Consider the following 17,128-nt stretch of genomic DNA (forward strand, 5'->3'; position numbering starts at 1 on the left):
TCCTAACTCTTGAGCCACGATCGCCCCACACAACTATGCAAAACTGTGGTGTAGGTGAGCCAGAGGAAGAAAAATGTATCAGAAAATTTAATGTCAGCTTTAAAATAAATTTTGCTAGATTCAATTCAATTCAATTTTATTTACACAGCGCCACATCACAACAACAGTCACCTCAAGGTGCTTTACATTGTAAGGTAGACCCTACAGTAATACACACAGAGAAAAACCCAACAATCATATGACCCCCTATGAGCAAGCACTTTGGCAACAGTGGGAAGGAAAAACTCCCTTTTAACAGGAAGAAACCCCACCAGACTCGGGGAGGGGCGGGGCGGTTGGTTGCGGCAGATGGCAGATGGGTGAGGAGAGGAAGACAGCACAAAAGACACATTGTGGACGAGAGCCAGAGATTGATAATAACTAATGATTAAATGCAGAGAGGTCTATAAACACAGGTGAGTGAAGAAGAAATACTCAGTGCATCATGGGAATCCTCCAGCAGCCTACACCTATTGCAACTACAGGAGGATTCGGGGTCACCTGATCCACCCCTAACTATATGCTTTATGGAAAGGAATAGTTTTAAGCCTAAAAAGCGAAGAGTGTGTCCGTCTGCTGAATCCAAACTGGAAGCTGGTTCCACAGAAGAGGGGTCTGAAAGCCGAAGGCTCTGCCTCCCATTCTGCTTTTAAATACTCTAGGAACAACAAGTAGGCCTGCAGTGTGAGAGCGATGGAAATGACAGTTCGCTTGACATCATTGTTGATCCTGTGTCAGTGAGACACAAAAGTTGCTCTTAAACCCAGAGGCAACCCATAATTATGCAATTTCTCATCTCTTGGATAATTAAGATTAAGGAACTGACCTCCCGCCCATTGCTCCTTCAGTGGGCTGCTTTCAGTCATTATGCAAATGTACTGTTTATAAGATTGAAACCTGCAGTCAGCTGAGACTGAAGACGTCACTGGATGAGTGACGAAATGTTTCTCCCACAAAACGCTGCGTCCAGATGAACAGAATCAACTTTTGGAGAATCATTCTCATCTCTCTCCCTCTTTGTGCTGACAATCAAGCCAAACACCAACATCATCAAATATACAGTTGAAACCAGATATTTACAAACTCTTCAGATCAAAACACAAACACTTTTTTAATTGTAACATCAAATCAGACTAAATGTTTATTTTTTTAGATTGATAAATATAAAAAACATATTTGTTAACTTTAAGAGTAAAGAGATAAACTGTCTGTATTTCTTAATTGTAAACGGCACCAAATTGTATTCAAACTGAGCCACACTTATGGAGCTCCACAGTTCTCTTCCTGGTGTTTTGGTTGACATCTCTTGATGTTCCCATGTCACAGAAACAGGCTCTGTGTTTTGCCTTATATGCATCCACAGCTGTGCCACCAGTTTACTCACATGGACTCTACTAACCAATCAGAAGCTTCTTCAGCTCAGAATGGAATCGTCTGGAGTTTTCTTATTAATTAACAATAAACTTAGTGTACATGTGCTCCTACATTTGATGATTAAAATAGAAGCTCTGTCTCTCTTTATTCTGACATTTAACTAATTCAAAAGATATTTCAATATTTATTTATCTAAAACAAAACAAGTTTACTCTAAATTGATGTTTAACAGTAAAAAAATGTTCTTGTGTTTTCCATAAAGTGTATGTAAATATCTGGTTTCAACTGTGAATGTACTGCTGTGGGTTGAAATTCCTCTTGTTTTGCGTAGAAATATACTGAACAACATGCGCTTCGAATATTGTGTGTAGTTTTTGTTTTATACAGCTGTCAACCAGGCATCTAACTGAAAAAATGACACTCCAAAAGACTGAAAAAACAACCTGGGCTTGAGCCCAGTAAGCCACCCCGCTCCGCCACTGCTTAAACCACCGTGGAGACTTCTGTGGACCCAACAAGACTAAAGAAAAATTCTCATATGAGAGACGTTTCTCTCCACAGCTGTGGGTCAGGGTCAGAAAGCATGAACTGGACTCAGTACAACAGGTGGGCCGCTTGGGAGGACAGTCATAACAGCCAAACGCCAACTTTACACTTCAGTGCTGTTTTATCGAGTCCAAAATCCAGCGCAGGTTTGTCACGGCCTGGTCTTATTTTGAAAGGTCGGACAGGAAATCCTGTTTATTTCCTTGTCAGTGTCTGCTGCTGACGCAGGAGTGACCGCTCAGTCAAGGAGTGAGGAGGCTGGGCTGACGCTCGGCCAGTAACACTGCTGCTGCAGCAATGATGCGGTTTATTGTGGAGTGTCGGAGGACGCTGCGAGCGAGCACCCCCAAGGATGGAGGGTAAAACAGCAACACTTACTCTCTGCGCTCAGTGCTCATTTCTGTCTTAATGTAGACTCCAGAAGACTGACACATGTTTCTCCAGTCCTTAGGCAAGTAGTTTGTAGTAGGCTTTTATAATATCATATACATAACTGTAACTATGTATATGGCATGTTCTGACATACTTACCCAGATGTACAGAATGTGAAAATGCTGACACGTGATGAGAAATGCTCTTTGTTTTTGCACATGTAAAAGCGGAGCGGGATGTGGAGACGACTTTGGCAGATCAAAGTGAAATTAATTGTACTAATTTAATGTTCCTGGTGATAAATAACCCACTAATGCAACGCATCAGTTTTCTAGTAGCTGGTAGTCGCTACAACAACAGCATTGTAATAGTTTTAGCAGCAGATTAAGATTGAGAATAAAAAGATATCTAATTTTGACATACTCATAATTGTGTGTTTGAATCCACATAAAACAAAACAACTGTAACACTTACAAGTAGGGCTGGGTTTGGATTATCTATTTATCGATTAAAATCGATTCTAGCTTGGATAACGTGCAGGGCTGGTTATCGTCACTGATTTCTAGAATCGATTCAATTCCGATTCACAAGGTCCCAAATCGATTCGATCCACGATTTAATTCGATTCGATTCGATTCAATTCGATTTGAATCTGGGAAATTTTGACAGTCAGAAATATTATAATTCAGATCAGCACATTTACATATTTTTGTATCTATGAAAAGGAAGCTGACACACGCAAGACTTTATCAAAGGTGTGAGCATCACAGCAGAGGCCTTTGTGTCAAAGTAGCTGAAGATAAAACACATTTAAACATGAAGGTGATTTTCCTGTTCTGGGATTTTATAAAAAATATTCTGCAGTACATCAAAAACGAAAGAAAACCATTAATCAACATATGAACATTACCTCTGACGTTACAGCGGTTTGATTAGAGACACAGTGTTTTGCATTTTGCATAATTTTAAAAAGTTTAAATTTGTTCAATATTGAACGGCAGAAATGAGGTTTTCTTTTCGCAAGTATGTAAAACGAAAAAACAAACAAACCCCACAGCGCTGTAAACAACAGTAGACTTGTGCGTAACAAGCAAGCGAATAATGAAGAAAACAGATTTTTAGACGGGAAACTGTTGTTGAAGTACAGAGAGAGAGAGAGCTGTGCATCGTGGTGGAAGCAAAACAGCAAAAGTCAGAGTGAATTCATGACGATGTTTATGTGAAGCGTAGTTTGGATCTTCTTTTGCTGCTGGTTCGTCAATATTGTTTGGAGAGACATCAAACTAACAGCTTTAGAATCAGCGCAAAAAGGACGTAAACACAAAGCGCGGAGCCGCCGACGGATCAGAATCAGCGAGCTGTCGGCTTTCAGCCCCGACCGTGTCCGTGCCGTCGGGTGAGAAAGGCGACATCTCACTGATTCTGATCCGCGGGCCGCGCTTTGTGTTTTCGTCTTAGTGCAGAATCCGTGTTCCTGCTCTCATTTACTGTCTTAGCTGTTTGGTGGTTGTTGAAATTTTGTGAGGTTTCACCAGAGATTCTGGCATTTCGGGCAAAAGAAATTTATATTAAAAAATCGATTCAGGATTTTAATGAATCGATTTTACGTTATCCAGGCCAGAATCGATTTTAATCGATAAATCGATTATAAAAACCCACCCCTAATAACCTGATATCGATTCATTAAAATCCTGAATCGATTTTTTAATATAAATTTATTTTGTCCTCAGGTTAAACCTCAGAAAATTTCAACAACCACCAAACAGTTAAAACAGTGAAGGAGAGCAGGAACACGGATTCTGCACTGAGACGTAAACACAAAGCGCGAGCTGATTCTGATCCGTCGGCGGCTCCGCGCTTTGTGTTTACGTCCTCTTTGTGCTGATTCTGAAGCTGCAGGTTTTATCTCTCTCCAATATTGACTGAACCAGCAGCAAAAGAAGATCCAAACTACGCTTCACGCAAACATCGTCATGAATTCCCTCTGACTTTTCCTGTTTTGCTTCCACCAGGATAAAATCACACTTCATGCACAGCTCTCTCTCTCTCTGTACTTCAAGAACAGTTTCCCGTCTACAAATCTGTTTTCTGCATTATTCGCTTGCTTGTTACGCACAAGTCTACCGTTGTTTACAGCCTGTGGGCCGCTGTGTTTTCCTTTTACTTACTTCCAACAAGAAAGCCTCATTTCTGCCGCTCAATAGGCTACTGAACAAATGTATCGAATCGGGACCTTGTGAATCGGAATCAAATCGATTCTAGAAATCAGTGACGATACCCAGCCCTACTTACAAGTATTTATCAAATGGGTATATAAAACCCCCTTTTTAAAAATATGGTTATGTTTAAATTGTTAACATCTCAGATAAAACACAAAAGTATTCACTCATCTGCCTTCACACACATATGAACTTGAGTGGCTTCCCATTCTTAATCCATAGGGTTTAATATGATGGCGGGCCACCCTTGCTGCTATAACAGTTTCTACTCTTCTGGGAAAGCTTTCCACAAGGTTTAGGAGTGTGTGGGAATTTTTGTCCATTCTTTTAGAAGTGTTTCTAACTGAGATCAGACAAGAAGGCCAGGCCCACATTCATACCAAAGGTGGTCTGTCGGGTTGAGATGAGCGCTCATTCTTCTCACTGTGCAAGTTCTTCCACACCGAACTCGCTCATCTTTACGCAACCTGCTATGCCCACATTACTCTCCAATGCATCTATCAGAATATGAATGTGTGTGAATATTAGATAGAGCACTGTAGTTGCAGTCATGGACAGCAGCACAAAGATAGACGTGTGTGTGTAGATAGAGGATAGCTGTACATTAGAAATTGATCACACAGTGAAACTTCTTCTCAAACAAATCTGATGAATTGACAAGCAAACTATAACTTACAGTGACTTACATCTCTTACATTACATTTGATCAGGCTTGTACCACAAAGGGTTTAATTATTTATGGAGAAAACATCATGGAAGACTCATAAGAACTAAAAACATCAGTCAAAGTGAGTAAGCTGCAGGGACTGTAGCCTAGCTAGTTAAAGGCAGCTGCTGAGACAGCCTTGGCTATAATTTCAGGAATTAGGAGAATGTGAAGGAAAGGAACATTGTTTTTTTACACTACTCGAACTAAAAGGACAATACAAGAAATTATGTCCTGTGGCGTTAATGACATCAGGTTGTGGTTGGGTTGGCAGCAGGGGTGAGCAATGAAAATGAAATTAAATCATGTTTCAAAACAAAGTGTTTTAAGTGGAAGGAAACAACGTTAGAAGCTTCCTTTCACTTCCTGGGGTGTCACCGTGAGGATGCGCGACTACTTAGAGTAGCAAAGCTAGAAAAAATGATTTGTCCTCTATAACCACTGCAAATACAGGACAACACTACCACACTACATGCTTATGAATGCTGTGTCAAGGATGTCAAATGACATAGTTGTTGTTGGAAACATAAGTAGCATGACACAGGATTCCTAAGCATGTAGTGTGGGTGCAGCTGAGTAGCTGACATGAAGGGAGCAAATGTTCCAGGATGGCACTATCTGTTGTTTTTTGTTTTTTTGTTTTTTGATTTTCCACAATTTGTTTAATAGGCTCCATGAAGCCAAACTGACAAAAAAAAGTTGATCATACAAAGAACAAAAAGTACAAAACAGTTCCCGGTTTGAGATATATATAAGCTTTAGGGAAACAAAGTTACATTTCTCGATCACTTTAAACAAGATTAGTCCATTTTACAGCACATTAAAAATGCAGATGTTGAGCAGAGCACGGAAGATACCTTGGACAGACTGTAGCATGCTGCAATTTGCAACTTCATGAACAGCCGGCCACTTCGGATGTGTAGTTCACCAGTCTGAAAGGAATTCACTCTTTTGGGAAATTGAACAAACAGGAGCCTCAGTTAAACTAAGGGTTTTTTTTCTCTTTTTTAATATTAATTTGAATTTAGCATCAAGTCTCCCAAAAGTCTGTTTATGAGCATATATCTTTCCTCTCAGTTTAAAACCTGGCAGGAGGTAGGTCAGTCAGAGACTGAGGGGGAAAATAAGGAACACAAACAAGCCCCAGATATTGCAATATATAAGAAAAGGAATCAAATCAGGAAGCACTTCAAGTGCTGGACAAAGTTTAGAGCAATGGTAGTGGCTGTTCAATGAAAAGCCACACTGAGAACTGTTTTGATCCCCAAAAATGGGACTTTACAGTATCAAATTACAGATGCCTTTTAGTTGCACGATCTTTGAGAAATGAGTCCAATTAAGCATGGTTAAGATTCTTTAACTGTAATTTGTAACAGGTTTTATAAGGAATGACCAAAACCCATTGCTACATTTTTCTTCTTTTTAAAGATGCTGAACTATTACAACAACACTATCTGTTGTTAATAAAAGCACCTCTGCTTTTTCCCGTGCACTTCTCGGTTTCTGCCTGAACCATCTGCAAGCCTCTGATGGTAACAGTGAGAGTACTGTCCTGTGGCTTTATCTCCCCTCCTCCATCTGTGTCTCTGATCTGGTCCTATCTCCTTTCTGTTATCACCTCATTATTTCTCTGCATGTGCTGTTTTCTGCAGAAATGGCTGCTATTTTCATTCTGGTCAGACGGCAACACGGGTGATTCAAAGTAATCAAAAAAGCACAAATCAGTTACTAAATCTTAGCTTGACCTGAGAGAAAAGGAGTTCCAGGTTAACCTAATCCCAGAACATGCTAACCACACAAAGTAAAGTTATTTACTCCAAATAGGGGGACATTTTATTGGCTGATGAACTGTTTTACTCTACCTGTAACTGCTTGTAGAGGAGCAGCATCCAAACTGTACATACCTGAACAGTTTTGCATTTTGACTTTGGTAGCACATTGCAGTGCTTCGTTCTAGCTCTATTTTGATTAAGTGCACAAACTATGTGGGAGATAAAGCCATCATCCTATTGAAACTTTAGCTGTTCAGGAGTAACTACACAGAATTACATGAGAGGTAGCTGATGATCTGAGTAGTACCTACAAAATGGCAATGCACCTATTCTCAGAGTACCCCTTCACCCAAGATCATTGCTTTTGCTTGCATGGTTGTATTTGTGCTCTTGAAAACTATTTGATGAAAACACCAGTGCGGCTGGCTAATGAAGTAGGGCAGAATGAATATTGATTGATATTGATTGGCTGTGCAGACTGCTGCTGGATGGCTCTCTCTCTCTCCCTCTCTCTCTCTCTCTCACACACACACACACACACACACACACACACACACACACACACACACACACACACACACACACACACTGTGTGTTGTGTATGAACTGATCATACTGCAGAGGCCAGTGGTGATGGAGAGGGGGAGAGTCTAGAGAAGGATATGAAGGAAACAGTGGTATGGCAGGAAACTGAGGAGGAGGAAAACATGAAGGATGGAGACTTGTACAGGAGCGGGCGTTCTTCCATTGATGCATAAGTCGGCTCTACCCTTCTCTGGTCTGACTCATCTTCCACGCTGGTGCAGTCTGCCTGTGTGCATTTTCCAGCACACACACACACGTGCGTGCAGACGCTGACACGTTAACAGAGGGAGCTCCGCCTCCTCTGCAGTGTAGCGACAGCTAGAGAGGGGCAGCAATGGAGGAGCCAGCAGTGCAGCAGGAAAAAATAGAGGGATCGTGGGAAGGAGGGCATGATGAAGGAAAAGCAGACTGGAAGAACGAATGCTCTCTCTCATCCCTCCTTAAACATTCCTGTCTACTTTGCTGGTCATCTCCCAGGGACGCCGACATCATGGAGACTGATGAGAGAATCCTTGCCAAGACGGCCGAGATCAGAGTAAGAAGACCACAGCACCTAGCACTGGTGTGTGTGTTTGAATCTGTGTGTCTGTGTGTGTCTGTGTTTTTTGTCGAAATCACGTTTTCTGTTATTTGTGAGATCATTTGGACAGTACCTATATCATTTTTATGCATGTGTGTGGCTGTAAGGTTTCCAGTTTGGGACCCTTCCATCACTGCATTTCCCATGATGCTCTCATGTGATGTCATGATGCTGTAGGACTAGTCTCACAAACATGAAGCTGTAAACACACACGTGTTCAGCGCAAGTCTGGATTGCCAAATGTCCTGGTCCTTGAAATGTTCAGATTTTGGTGACTTCTCTATGAACTTTAAAAAAGGGGAAGTGCCATTTCTGGTGCCAGAACAAAAACCAACCAAGCAAAGGGAAAAGCTCTGTACAGTAACTTGGGCTGGTGTATTTTCGTAATTTTGTTTTTTCACCTGCACTTTGTGTGTGTGAATGTTTCATCATCCCAGCATTTATATCGTTCTGCAGATTTTAACTGTGTCTTTGTGTGTGATGTAGGAGCTGGAGAGCGCAGTGGCAGTGGAAAACTTGGAACTTCAGGAGCAGAGGTCAGACCGCAAAGAGCTGGAGGAGACACTAGTTAAATTAGAGAAACACAAAGAGAAACTGATACAGCAAATAAAGGGAACCAGACAGCTCTGCTATGAAGAAAGTCAGCAGGTAATGATGCACAGTACTGCTGCTCTGGCAGCCTGTGCTCTGTATTTTTTCAGCATTCACGTGATGCGCAGCTGCATGAGTGGGTATCTCATCTCCTTGAAAACTACGGTCAGTTTGAGGGACGTTGATGTTAACTGTGGAGTTTTGAGAGGTGGGTGAAACTGTTGAGCGCACAGTGTAAGTGTTCAGAACCATGGCCAGAGAAGATGACTTTGAAAAAGCCAAAGTTTTTCAAAATTCCAGAATGTGTCATGGTTCGGGGTTTGTGACACAGCTTTTTGAGTTTTCCTTTAGGTTTATGACGCTTTGCTTTATTAGTATGTTTTAGGGTTGAGTTCTGCTCCTCTAATATTTTGAGTTATTTTGTATTCATGTTTGCCGAGTCTCTCTTGTTCCTGTGTGTGTTCCTTCATCATGGCCCCTGTGTCAAGCCCCATGTCTTAGTCTGCATCTTGGTGTGTTTCTTGTTTTATTTTGACAGTCTCTTGTCCCATGTTCAGTGTGTTCAGTTTTGCTTCCCCCTTCTCGTCTGTTAGATTATGACCTGCTGTGTTCCCCAGGTCTCTCCTCTTTGCTGTGATTTCCCCTTTTGTATATATTATTTGTGTTTTACTCTGTCAATCATTGTGATCTCTCTCTTGATGTGTGCCCTGTCTGTGTGGTAAATCGCTGTACTGCTATGTCTGTTTTGTTTTTGTCAGTTAGCCTCCCTGGTTTTTTATTTCTCAGTAGATCCAACAATAAAACTAAGTTCAGTCCTGCCTGCATGTATGCACTTTGGGTCTGAAACTCTGCCTGTCTGAGACATAATCTACAGCAATATATGCAATATATGTTATTGCAGTACTATTGTTATAATATCGTAACATGGGGTGTCTGTTGATTTCCACCTCTTTTTATATATTTTTATATATACATATAAAAAATTCCCTTCTCGCCCTTGTGGGTTGTCTATCCTTCAAGCTCGGTCCTCTACCAGAGGCCTGGGAGCTTGAGGGTCCTGCACAGTGTCTTAGCTGTTCCAAGGACTGCGCTCTTCTGGACAGAGATCTCGAATGTTGTTCTGGGGATCTGCTGGAGCCACTCGCCTAGCTTGGGACTTGCTCCACCTAGTGCTCCCATTACCACTGGGACCACTGTTACCTTCACCCTCCACATCTTCTCGAGCTCTTCTTTGAGCCCTTGGTACTTCTCTAGCTCCTCGTGTTCCTTCTTCCTGATGTTGCTGTCATTTGGAACCGCTACATCTATCACTACGGTGTCCGGTTGGTTAGCCACCACCGCTTTGTCCGTCTGTATCTGGAAGTCCCACAGGATCTTAGCTCGGTCATTCTCCACCACCCTTGGGGGCGTCTCCCATTTTGACCTTGGGACTTCAAGGCCATATTCAGCACAGATGTTTCTGTATGAGTGAGTAGCTTGGTGAGTTTGTATCCTCTGCTGCTTCTCTTCAATGTGGGGTCCCACAGGGTTCAGTTTTAGGCACGCTTGTTTTTCTTCCTATATCTCCGATCCCTTGGCTCTATTTTCAGGAAACATGGTTATGCTGATGACTCCCAGATTTATTTCCCACTTAAAAAGATAAATGGCTTCTCAGTAGACCCTCTACTCAGATGCCTTGATGAAATAAGGGCCTGGATGACTTTGAACTTTTTACATTTTAATGAGCAGAAAACAGAAGCGATGGTTTTTGGTGGTGCTTCTGAGACCACTGCTATAAATCTTGGTTTGCTGGCACAGTATGCTAAAGCAGTCATCACTAATCTGGGAGTTAAAATGGAGGCAGATCTTAAACCTGAAAGCCAGGTCAGAGCTGTTGTAAGATCTAGCTTTTTTCATTTGAGGCAATTAGCCAAAATAAAGCCCATCTTATCAAAACAGCTTTTTGAGACAGTAATCCATGCCTTTGTTACATGTAGGTTGGATTATCGTAACACACTTTATTGTGGGGTTAGTGATGCATCCATTAGGCGTCTGCAGGTTGTGCAAAATGCTGCAGCACGTCTTTTAACTGGAACAAGCAAGTCTGAGCACATTACCCCCCATTTTAGTTTCACTCCACTGGCTACCTGTACATTTTAGGATTGTTTTTAAAATTCTCTCATTTGTTTTTAAATCTCTTAATGGCCTGCCCCCCCCCCCCCCCCCCCACCCCCACCCCACCTCTCGGAGCTACTACAACTATATACACCTGCCCGTTCCCTTAGGTCCGCCAATCAGCAGCTCCTTAAGGTACTGAAAACTAAGTATAAATTTAAAGGTGATCGCGCTTTTGCTGTAGCTGCTCCAAAGTTGTGGAATGATCTGCCCTTGCACGTTAGACAGGCCTCTTCTCTTTCTGAGTTTAAGAGTCTTCTTAAAAGATATTTATAGTGTCCCATTAGAATGCAGCTCCATCTGAATCTGCACAGGTGCAGTTTCTACGTAGACTGTAAATGGGCTGTGAAGCAGCTCGAAATTCTCATTTTGTGCTTCAAAGTCACCAAAGCGCCGCAAACTCAGTGCGCTCAGTTTATCAGCAAAGTGCGCATTTGGGAACATTGTTGCGCTGACTTGGTTCAACATTACTTGGCAACAGGGAAAGTGAGGCAGGTTGCACTGGTGCATTTGTGACAGCTTCACTTGAAATGCCTTCACCGCATCATACATGCCATGTCCATGTCCTTGCTGAGCTCAAAAACTCTATTGAGAATTTTTCCCCAACTCAGCCAGCGGACCTCTGTATGATAAGGAATGTCGGTAAACTCTGAATTTATTTCCCACATAAAAGACTGAATTTGACAGTGATTTAAACTTTTAGTTCGGATAAAATTTGCGGTTTGCGTTACGGTGATCATTACATGCTCCATTTTTGGGACTTTACCACACAGCGTTTCCTGGTGTATGATGCCGTGATATGCTGTTAACTCACCGGTACAGTTCTCCTGCATCTTTACTCGCATCCTGCTGACTAGTCCACTTTTTTCACCGCACAACACCGGTGCTCCATCTGTTACAAATCCAACAAGTTTGTCCCAGGGCAGTTTCATGTCGGTTACACTTTGACATACGTTTCTGCTCAGGCTCACATTTGCCAAAATCTGCATTTTGTCTGGACACAAGACGTCGCACACCATCACGCAGCTCTTCAGAAACTCTCCCTCGGTAAATGGCCGGGCTGATTTGGCTATCTCCTCTGCTACAATAAAACTTGCTTTCACAACAGCTTCACTTTGTGATTTTGCTCTGGTGAAAAACATCTGCTGAAATGTCAGATTCTTCTTTAGCTCTTCTACTTTCTGTAGTTTCTGCATTTAGGTTTTTCAGCTTATCCTGATGTTTTGTCTCGTAGTGCCGTCTTAAATTAGATTCCTTAATTACAGCCACATTAGCTCCACTAATAAGACACACAGGTTTACCGGCAATGTTTGTAAACATATATTCAGTCTCCCACCGGTGCTTAAAGGCTCTGTTTTCAGAATCAACTTTTCTCTTCGCCATTGTAAGGGGCTAGCTTCGCAATTCGCTAGCTTCGGGAATGTTCCCAGCTAGCCTAGCATTCAGCAAGGGATCTGTAGTTTGTGTGTTATTAGTGCCTCATATCGGCAGGCCATGCATAACAATAATAATAAGTCTATATAAAATGATAAATGTCCGCCGGGCCAGATGTGGCCCGTGGGCCTTGAGTTTGACGCTTATGCTATTTGCATTTACAGCACTTTGTGAACTGTGGTTTTATGTTAAAGTGCTTTATAAATAAAGATGCTATGCTATGCTATGCTATGCTATGCTATGCCAGCCGCTTGGTTATGGCGTTCCCTTTATGCCCTGCCTGCTAGCATCTGGACCCTGCTGTGCTGGATTGTCTCAGGGGCATCCTACACAGCCTGCACCTGGAGTCTTACCTAGTGTGATAGACCCTAGCCTCTATGGATCTTGTGCTGAGAGCTTGTTCCTGTGCTGCCATGATTAGTGCCTCTGTGCTGTCTTTCAGTCCAGCTTTGTCCAGCCACTGGTAGGACTTTTGGATATCAGCCACTTCCACTCTCTGCCGGTGGTACATACCATGCAGGGGCCTGTCCTTCCATGATGGTTCCTCCTCTTTCTTGGGTTTCTGTTGGCTCAAGTTGTCACTGACCAGGCAGTCAGTTTGAGCCATCTTCCTAATATAGTTCGTTGTCTAATCCTGGACTGTGGTGCTGACACTCACCAGTCTCTGACCTCCTTCCTTCCACTTACCATACAGCCTAAGGGTGCTGGACTTGGGGTGAAACTCTCCACGCATGGTCAGGAGCTTCCTGATCTTGATGATAGGCTTCTAACCTCCGTTCTTACCTAACGGCCTCTTCAGGTACTTGTAACTGTCCTCTATGTCTGCATTGTTGCTTTCTGGTAGTTCAATCCCCTCAGTTCTGACTACCTTCCCTCTCTTTGTTATCATCCGACTACACTTTTCCAGCCCGAACAACATTCCGATGTGATTGTTGTATATCCTGGTGGTTTGGATCAGTGAATCGATGTCTCGGTCACTCTTGGCATTAGCTTGCTGTTATCCATGTAGAGGAGGTGGCTGACAATTGCTCCATTCCATAGTCAGTATCCATAGCCAGTCTTATCAATGATCTCACTGATGGGTTCAGAACAGTAGTGAGGACAGAGCATCTCCTTGGTAGATCCACTTGATGATGGCTTGTGCTGTGGGCTTGAAGTTGAACTCTAGCATTGTCTGCCACATCCCCATTAAGTTCCTGATGAAGGCCCTTAGGGTCATGTTGATCTTGTACAGTTCTAAGTATTACAGGATCCAGGTGTGGGGCATCAAGTCATGGGCCTTCTTGTAATCAATTCGGCAGTGCACAGGTTGGTCAGCCTAGTCCACCAACCTAGCTGGTGTTTTGCGCCACTGGTATTCTTGCCAATTCCTTTCTGTGCCCCACTCATGTATTGACCCATGTGACTGTTCATCTTAGCCACTATGATGCCTGACAGGAGCTTACATGTGGTACTGAGGAGGTTATTGGCCGGTAATTGGACGTCACCGATACCATCTGGGGGCTCTTGAGGATCAGAACTGTCCGGCCTTCAGTTAGCCATTCTGGGTGTCTCTCATTGACTAGCAGCTGGTTCATCTCCGCTGCCAGACGCTCGTGGAGTGCAGTCAGCTTCTTCAGCCAGTAGGCGTGAACCATGTCAGGGCCTGGTTCTGTCCAATTCTTCATACTGGCGACCTTTGCTGTGGTCTGTTCTTAGATCTACTAGCCAATGAGCATTGCTGTTTTGGGTTGTGTCCTTCTCCCATATGCTCTTCCAGTATTGCTCTGTCTTCCAGCCTTGGTGTTGCTATTCTTACGATAGCACAGTTGTCCCCTTAGGAACTTTATGTTGGGGGTTCAACGTGAAGGTGTGTATCCAGTAAGGGTCAGCAGGCTAGGCACCCATGCTAACCAAGCCTATCTCGGAATATTTGCGATATATTTAACTGAAGCCATAACTGTTATGGCTGTTAACTGAAGCCATAACAGCTTGGACTTCACCAGGTCAGGTGTTGAGGAACCTGGACTGTCAGGAGTAATGAGAAATGGACCAAGGTAGTAGATACTTGTTAACGAATAAGTTCAGCTGGTTTGGTTTGGTGAGTGACGGAGGGAAGTGACTGACCATTGAGAGCATTTACAGCTACCAGAACCTCACAAGTTGTTGCACCAAATCTCTGTCAATCAGACTCTGCTTGGCACCTGCCTTCAAAAGCACTTGTATTGAATAGGTCCTGGTCTTGCCACACAGGGTGGTAGGGAGTTGCATACGGGGACCCTCGGCATCTGGAGAGGCACTGCCCACTTAGTATCCCTGTCACGGCCCACAGTTACTGGTAGGCACTGTCTTTTGGCCAGACACGTCAAGAGGCCAGAAAATGGCCCAACAAACCACAATACATACACAACTGCTCGTCGAACCTCCTCCAGCATTTCTCTGATGTCAACCTTGTGCATCCCAGTTGCATTGGCTCAGGGGGAGGCAAAGCAAATGCCAACAAGGAAGACTGGGGTCCTTGAAGATCAGGTCTCTTCAGCCTTCAGTTAGCCATTCTGGGTGTCTCTCATCGACTAGCAGCTGTTTTATCTGTGCTGTCAGACACTCATGGAGCTAGTCAGAAAGGTCCGAGGAGCAAAACGAATGGAGAAGTGCCCACCCGGTCTTGTAACCTCTAACCCTCTTCTCTCTCTTTCATGCAACCGATTGTCAATCCTGATTGCAAAATCGGCTAGGCTTTCAAAACACCTGGGTTCATCCCGTGCAGCGAGCTCATCCTTTTAAAGGGGAGCACAAAGCGTTTTCTTACCCCCCTGTCTCTGTGCCCTTAACATGAAAATTAATGGAGAACTCGGCTACAGACCGGGTACTGTCAAAGGCCTAGCAACTGATGGGCTGCTTCATCTGTGCACAAAGGATGGTGGAATAAAACCTTAAAATCTTACAGGAACTGTGCATAAGTAAGTATTTCTAAAGAATGTCACCAGGAGGTAAGATCTGACCCATTACAAGTCAGGGTCCTGAAAGGAACCAACAATTATTTATTCCCTTGAATTAACATTGGGAAAGGCCCTGGAAGAGTGCTGGAATAGCAGAGCAGAATGAAGAAGAAGCCTCTGCACTGGCCCACCTCCCCTGTAAATGGTTCAGGAGAGGGGAGCGCAGAGAAGCGGAAGCTAAGAATGTGGGTGCACTAGCCAGGGACAGGGTTGCAGGAGCAACTCGTTGCAAAAAGGTTTCTCGGATGGTCAACAGGGTGTTGTTCACCCTGCCTGCCTATTGCTCGGACTCACAGAACTGTCTAACTAGACTAGACGCCTACCTTGACCTTGGCCTGTAGTCTCCTTCTCCATGGAGGGTACTGCTCCTTGTGGCTGTTCAACTTGTAGCCAAGATTCTCACTGTTCATTGCTGCCGTGGTGTAGATCAGCTTGTTAGTTTCGGTAACCAGCTATGGAGGATCCAGGTTTCAAGCTTCGCCATGAATCTGTCTTTCACTCAACAATCCTTCTTCTATCGCACATGGGCTTGGTACCCAATCTCAGGTGGGGGTAATGGTATCTCCCCCCTGACCTGTCGTCCTGGCTCCCCTTTTCTATAGCATGTGTGTTGTACCTCTTCAATTTCTAGCCATGAGAGCGGTCCCTTCTTCCGAATGTTGGAACACTGAGCTACTAGTTGTTTTGCCATCAATGTGGATGCTGGGTACTGAAGATTCCATAAGAATCTTAATCATATTCGTGTAACCCCTTCCACTGGGGTTACTTGTGTAGAGCATTCCAACAGTGCACTATTTTTGTCTCTTGCCCACCGATGCCTTCCTGTTCCTGTAGCCCACTTCTCATCTGGGTGCCCTGGTTTCTTAACACCTGATGCGGACCTTGTTAATCCGGGCGATGTCCGAGCAAGTATGGCTTCATATTTATCTCCTTCGCTCATGTCTGCGGTAGGCTTGGTTAGCATGGGGGTCTAGCCTAGGACTCTTATTGGATACAGTCACTCCAGGCGGAAATCGAACTTGCGACTCCCGTTCCAAAGCTGTGCAGTCATACCGTTACACTTGCTGCTTCTTAATTAATGCTTATTTAAATAATTAGTTACTGCTAAACGTTCCTCCAGGTGTTTCTTTTTCGTGCCACTTAAGCATGATTTGAACTTCTGCAGGAAATCTACATCATAGTTTATATAGTGAACAGAAATTCCTTTTATCCCTACACGGCAACCTTCCGCACCATTCAAGTCATCATGGTAGACAGTAACATGACATGGAGTTACATTCCTTGGGAGGTGCAAGTCAGGTTACATTGAAGGTTGCAGCGTAGTTAAAATTGGGCTACAGTTATGTGTAAGTTGCGATGCAATCTGACACAGATGTATAATTCATGTGTTACTCTTCTAACCTTGTGTTGCTCTTATCAGTCTCATCAGAAAGACATTTCACTGCTCTTAAATTCAAGATGAGCTAATACATTTGTTGTTGTAGCCCACTGGACTGACTGAGTCCTGTCTTTCCAGATCCTATCTCTGCAGGCAGAGGAGGCACAGAAGGAGAGCCAAGTGGAGGAGTATGAGAGGGAGCTTTCCAGAGCCAGATGGAGGCTGAGGAAGCTAAGAGAAGAGGTGAAACAGGCCAAGAGGAAAGTGGAAGAGGCTGGAGAGCGGAACAGTCCTCTACAAGACTCGATCAGACAGTCTTATGAAGAGATCCTGCAGGTACAACGATCACTACAAGGATGTTTGAGTGCATCTGTCCATAAAGTGTTCATATCAATGATTT

The 17,128-nt window shown here is 43.5% G+C and overlaps 1 protein-coding gene across 4 annotated transcripts in view; it reads left to right on the plus strand.

Moving 5' to 3' along the window:
• The first annotated feature begins 2,208 nt into the window (after positions 1-2,208).
• LOC113010886 (uncharacterized) overlaps positions 2,209-17,128 on the plus strand; it is a 31,908-nt gene continuing 16,988 nt past the window's right edge. For 2 of the 4 annotated variants that reach the window (XM_026150149.1, XM_026150150.1), the window contains exons 1-3: positions 7,663-8,175; positions 8,680-8,841; positions 16,867-17,064. In XM_026150149.1, the coding sequence (XP_026005934.1) occupies positions 7,948-8,175; positions 8,680-8,841; positions 16,867-17,064 (588 nt within the window). In that variant the 5' untranslated portion in view covers positions 7,663-7,947. Of the gene's footprint in view, positions 2,319-7,662; positions 8,176-8,679; positions 8,842-16,866; positions 17,065-17,128 lie in introns of those variants that run through there. The other 2 variants (XM_026150152.1, XM_026150151.1) reach the window with 2 other exon arrangements.

This window comes from Astatotilapia calliptera, chromosome 18 (genome assembly GCF_900246225.1).
Source record: "Astatotilapia calliptera chromosome 18, fAstCal1.2, whole genome shotgun sequence".
NCBI classification, from domain to species: domain Eukaryota; kingdom Metazoa; phylum Chordata; class Actinopteri; order Cichliformes; family Cichlidae; genus Astatotilapia; species Astatotilapia calliptera.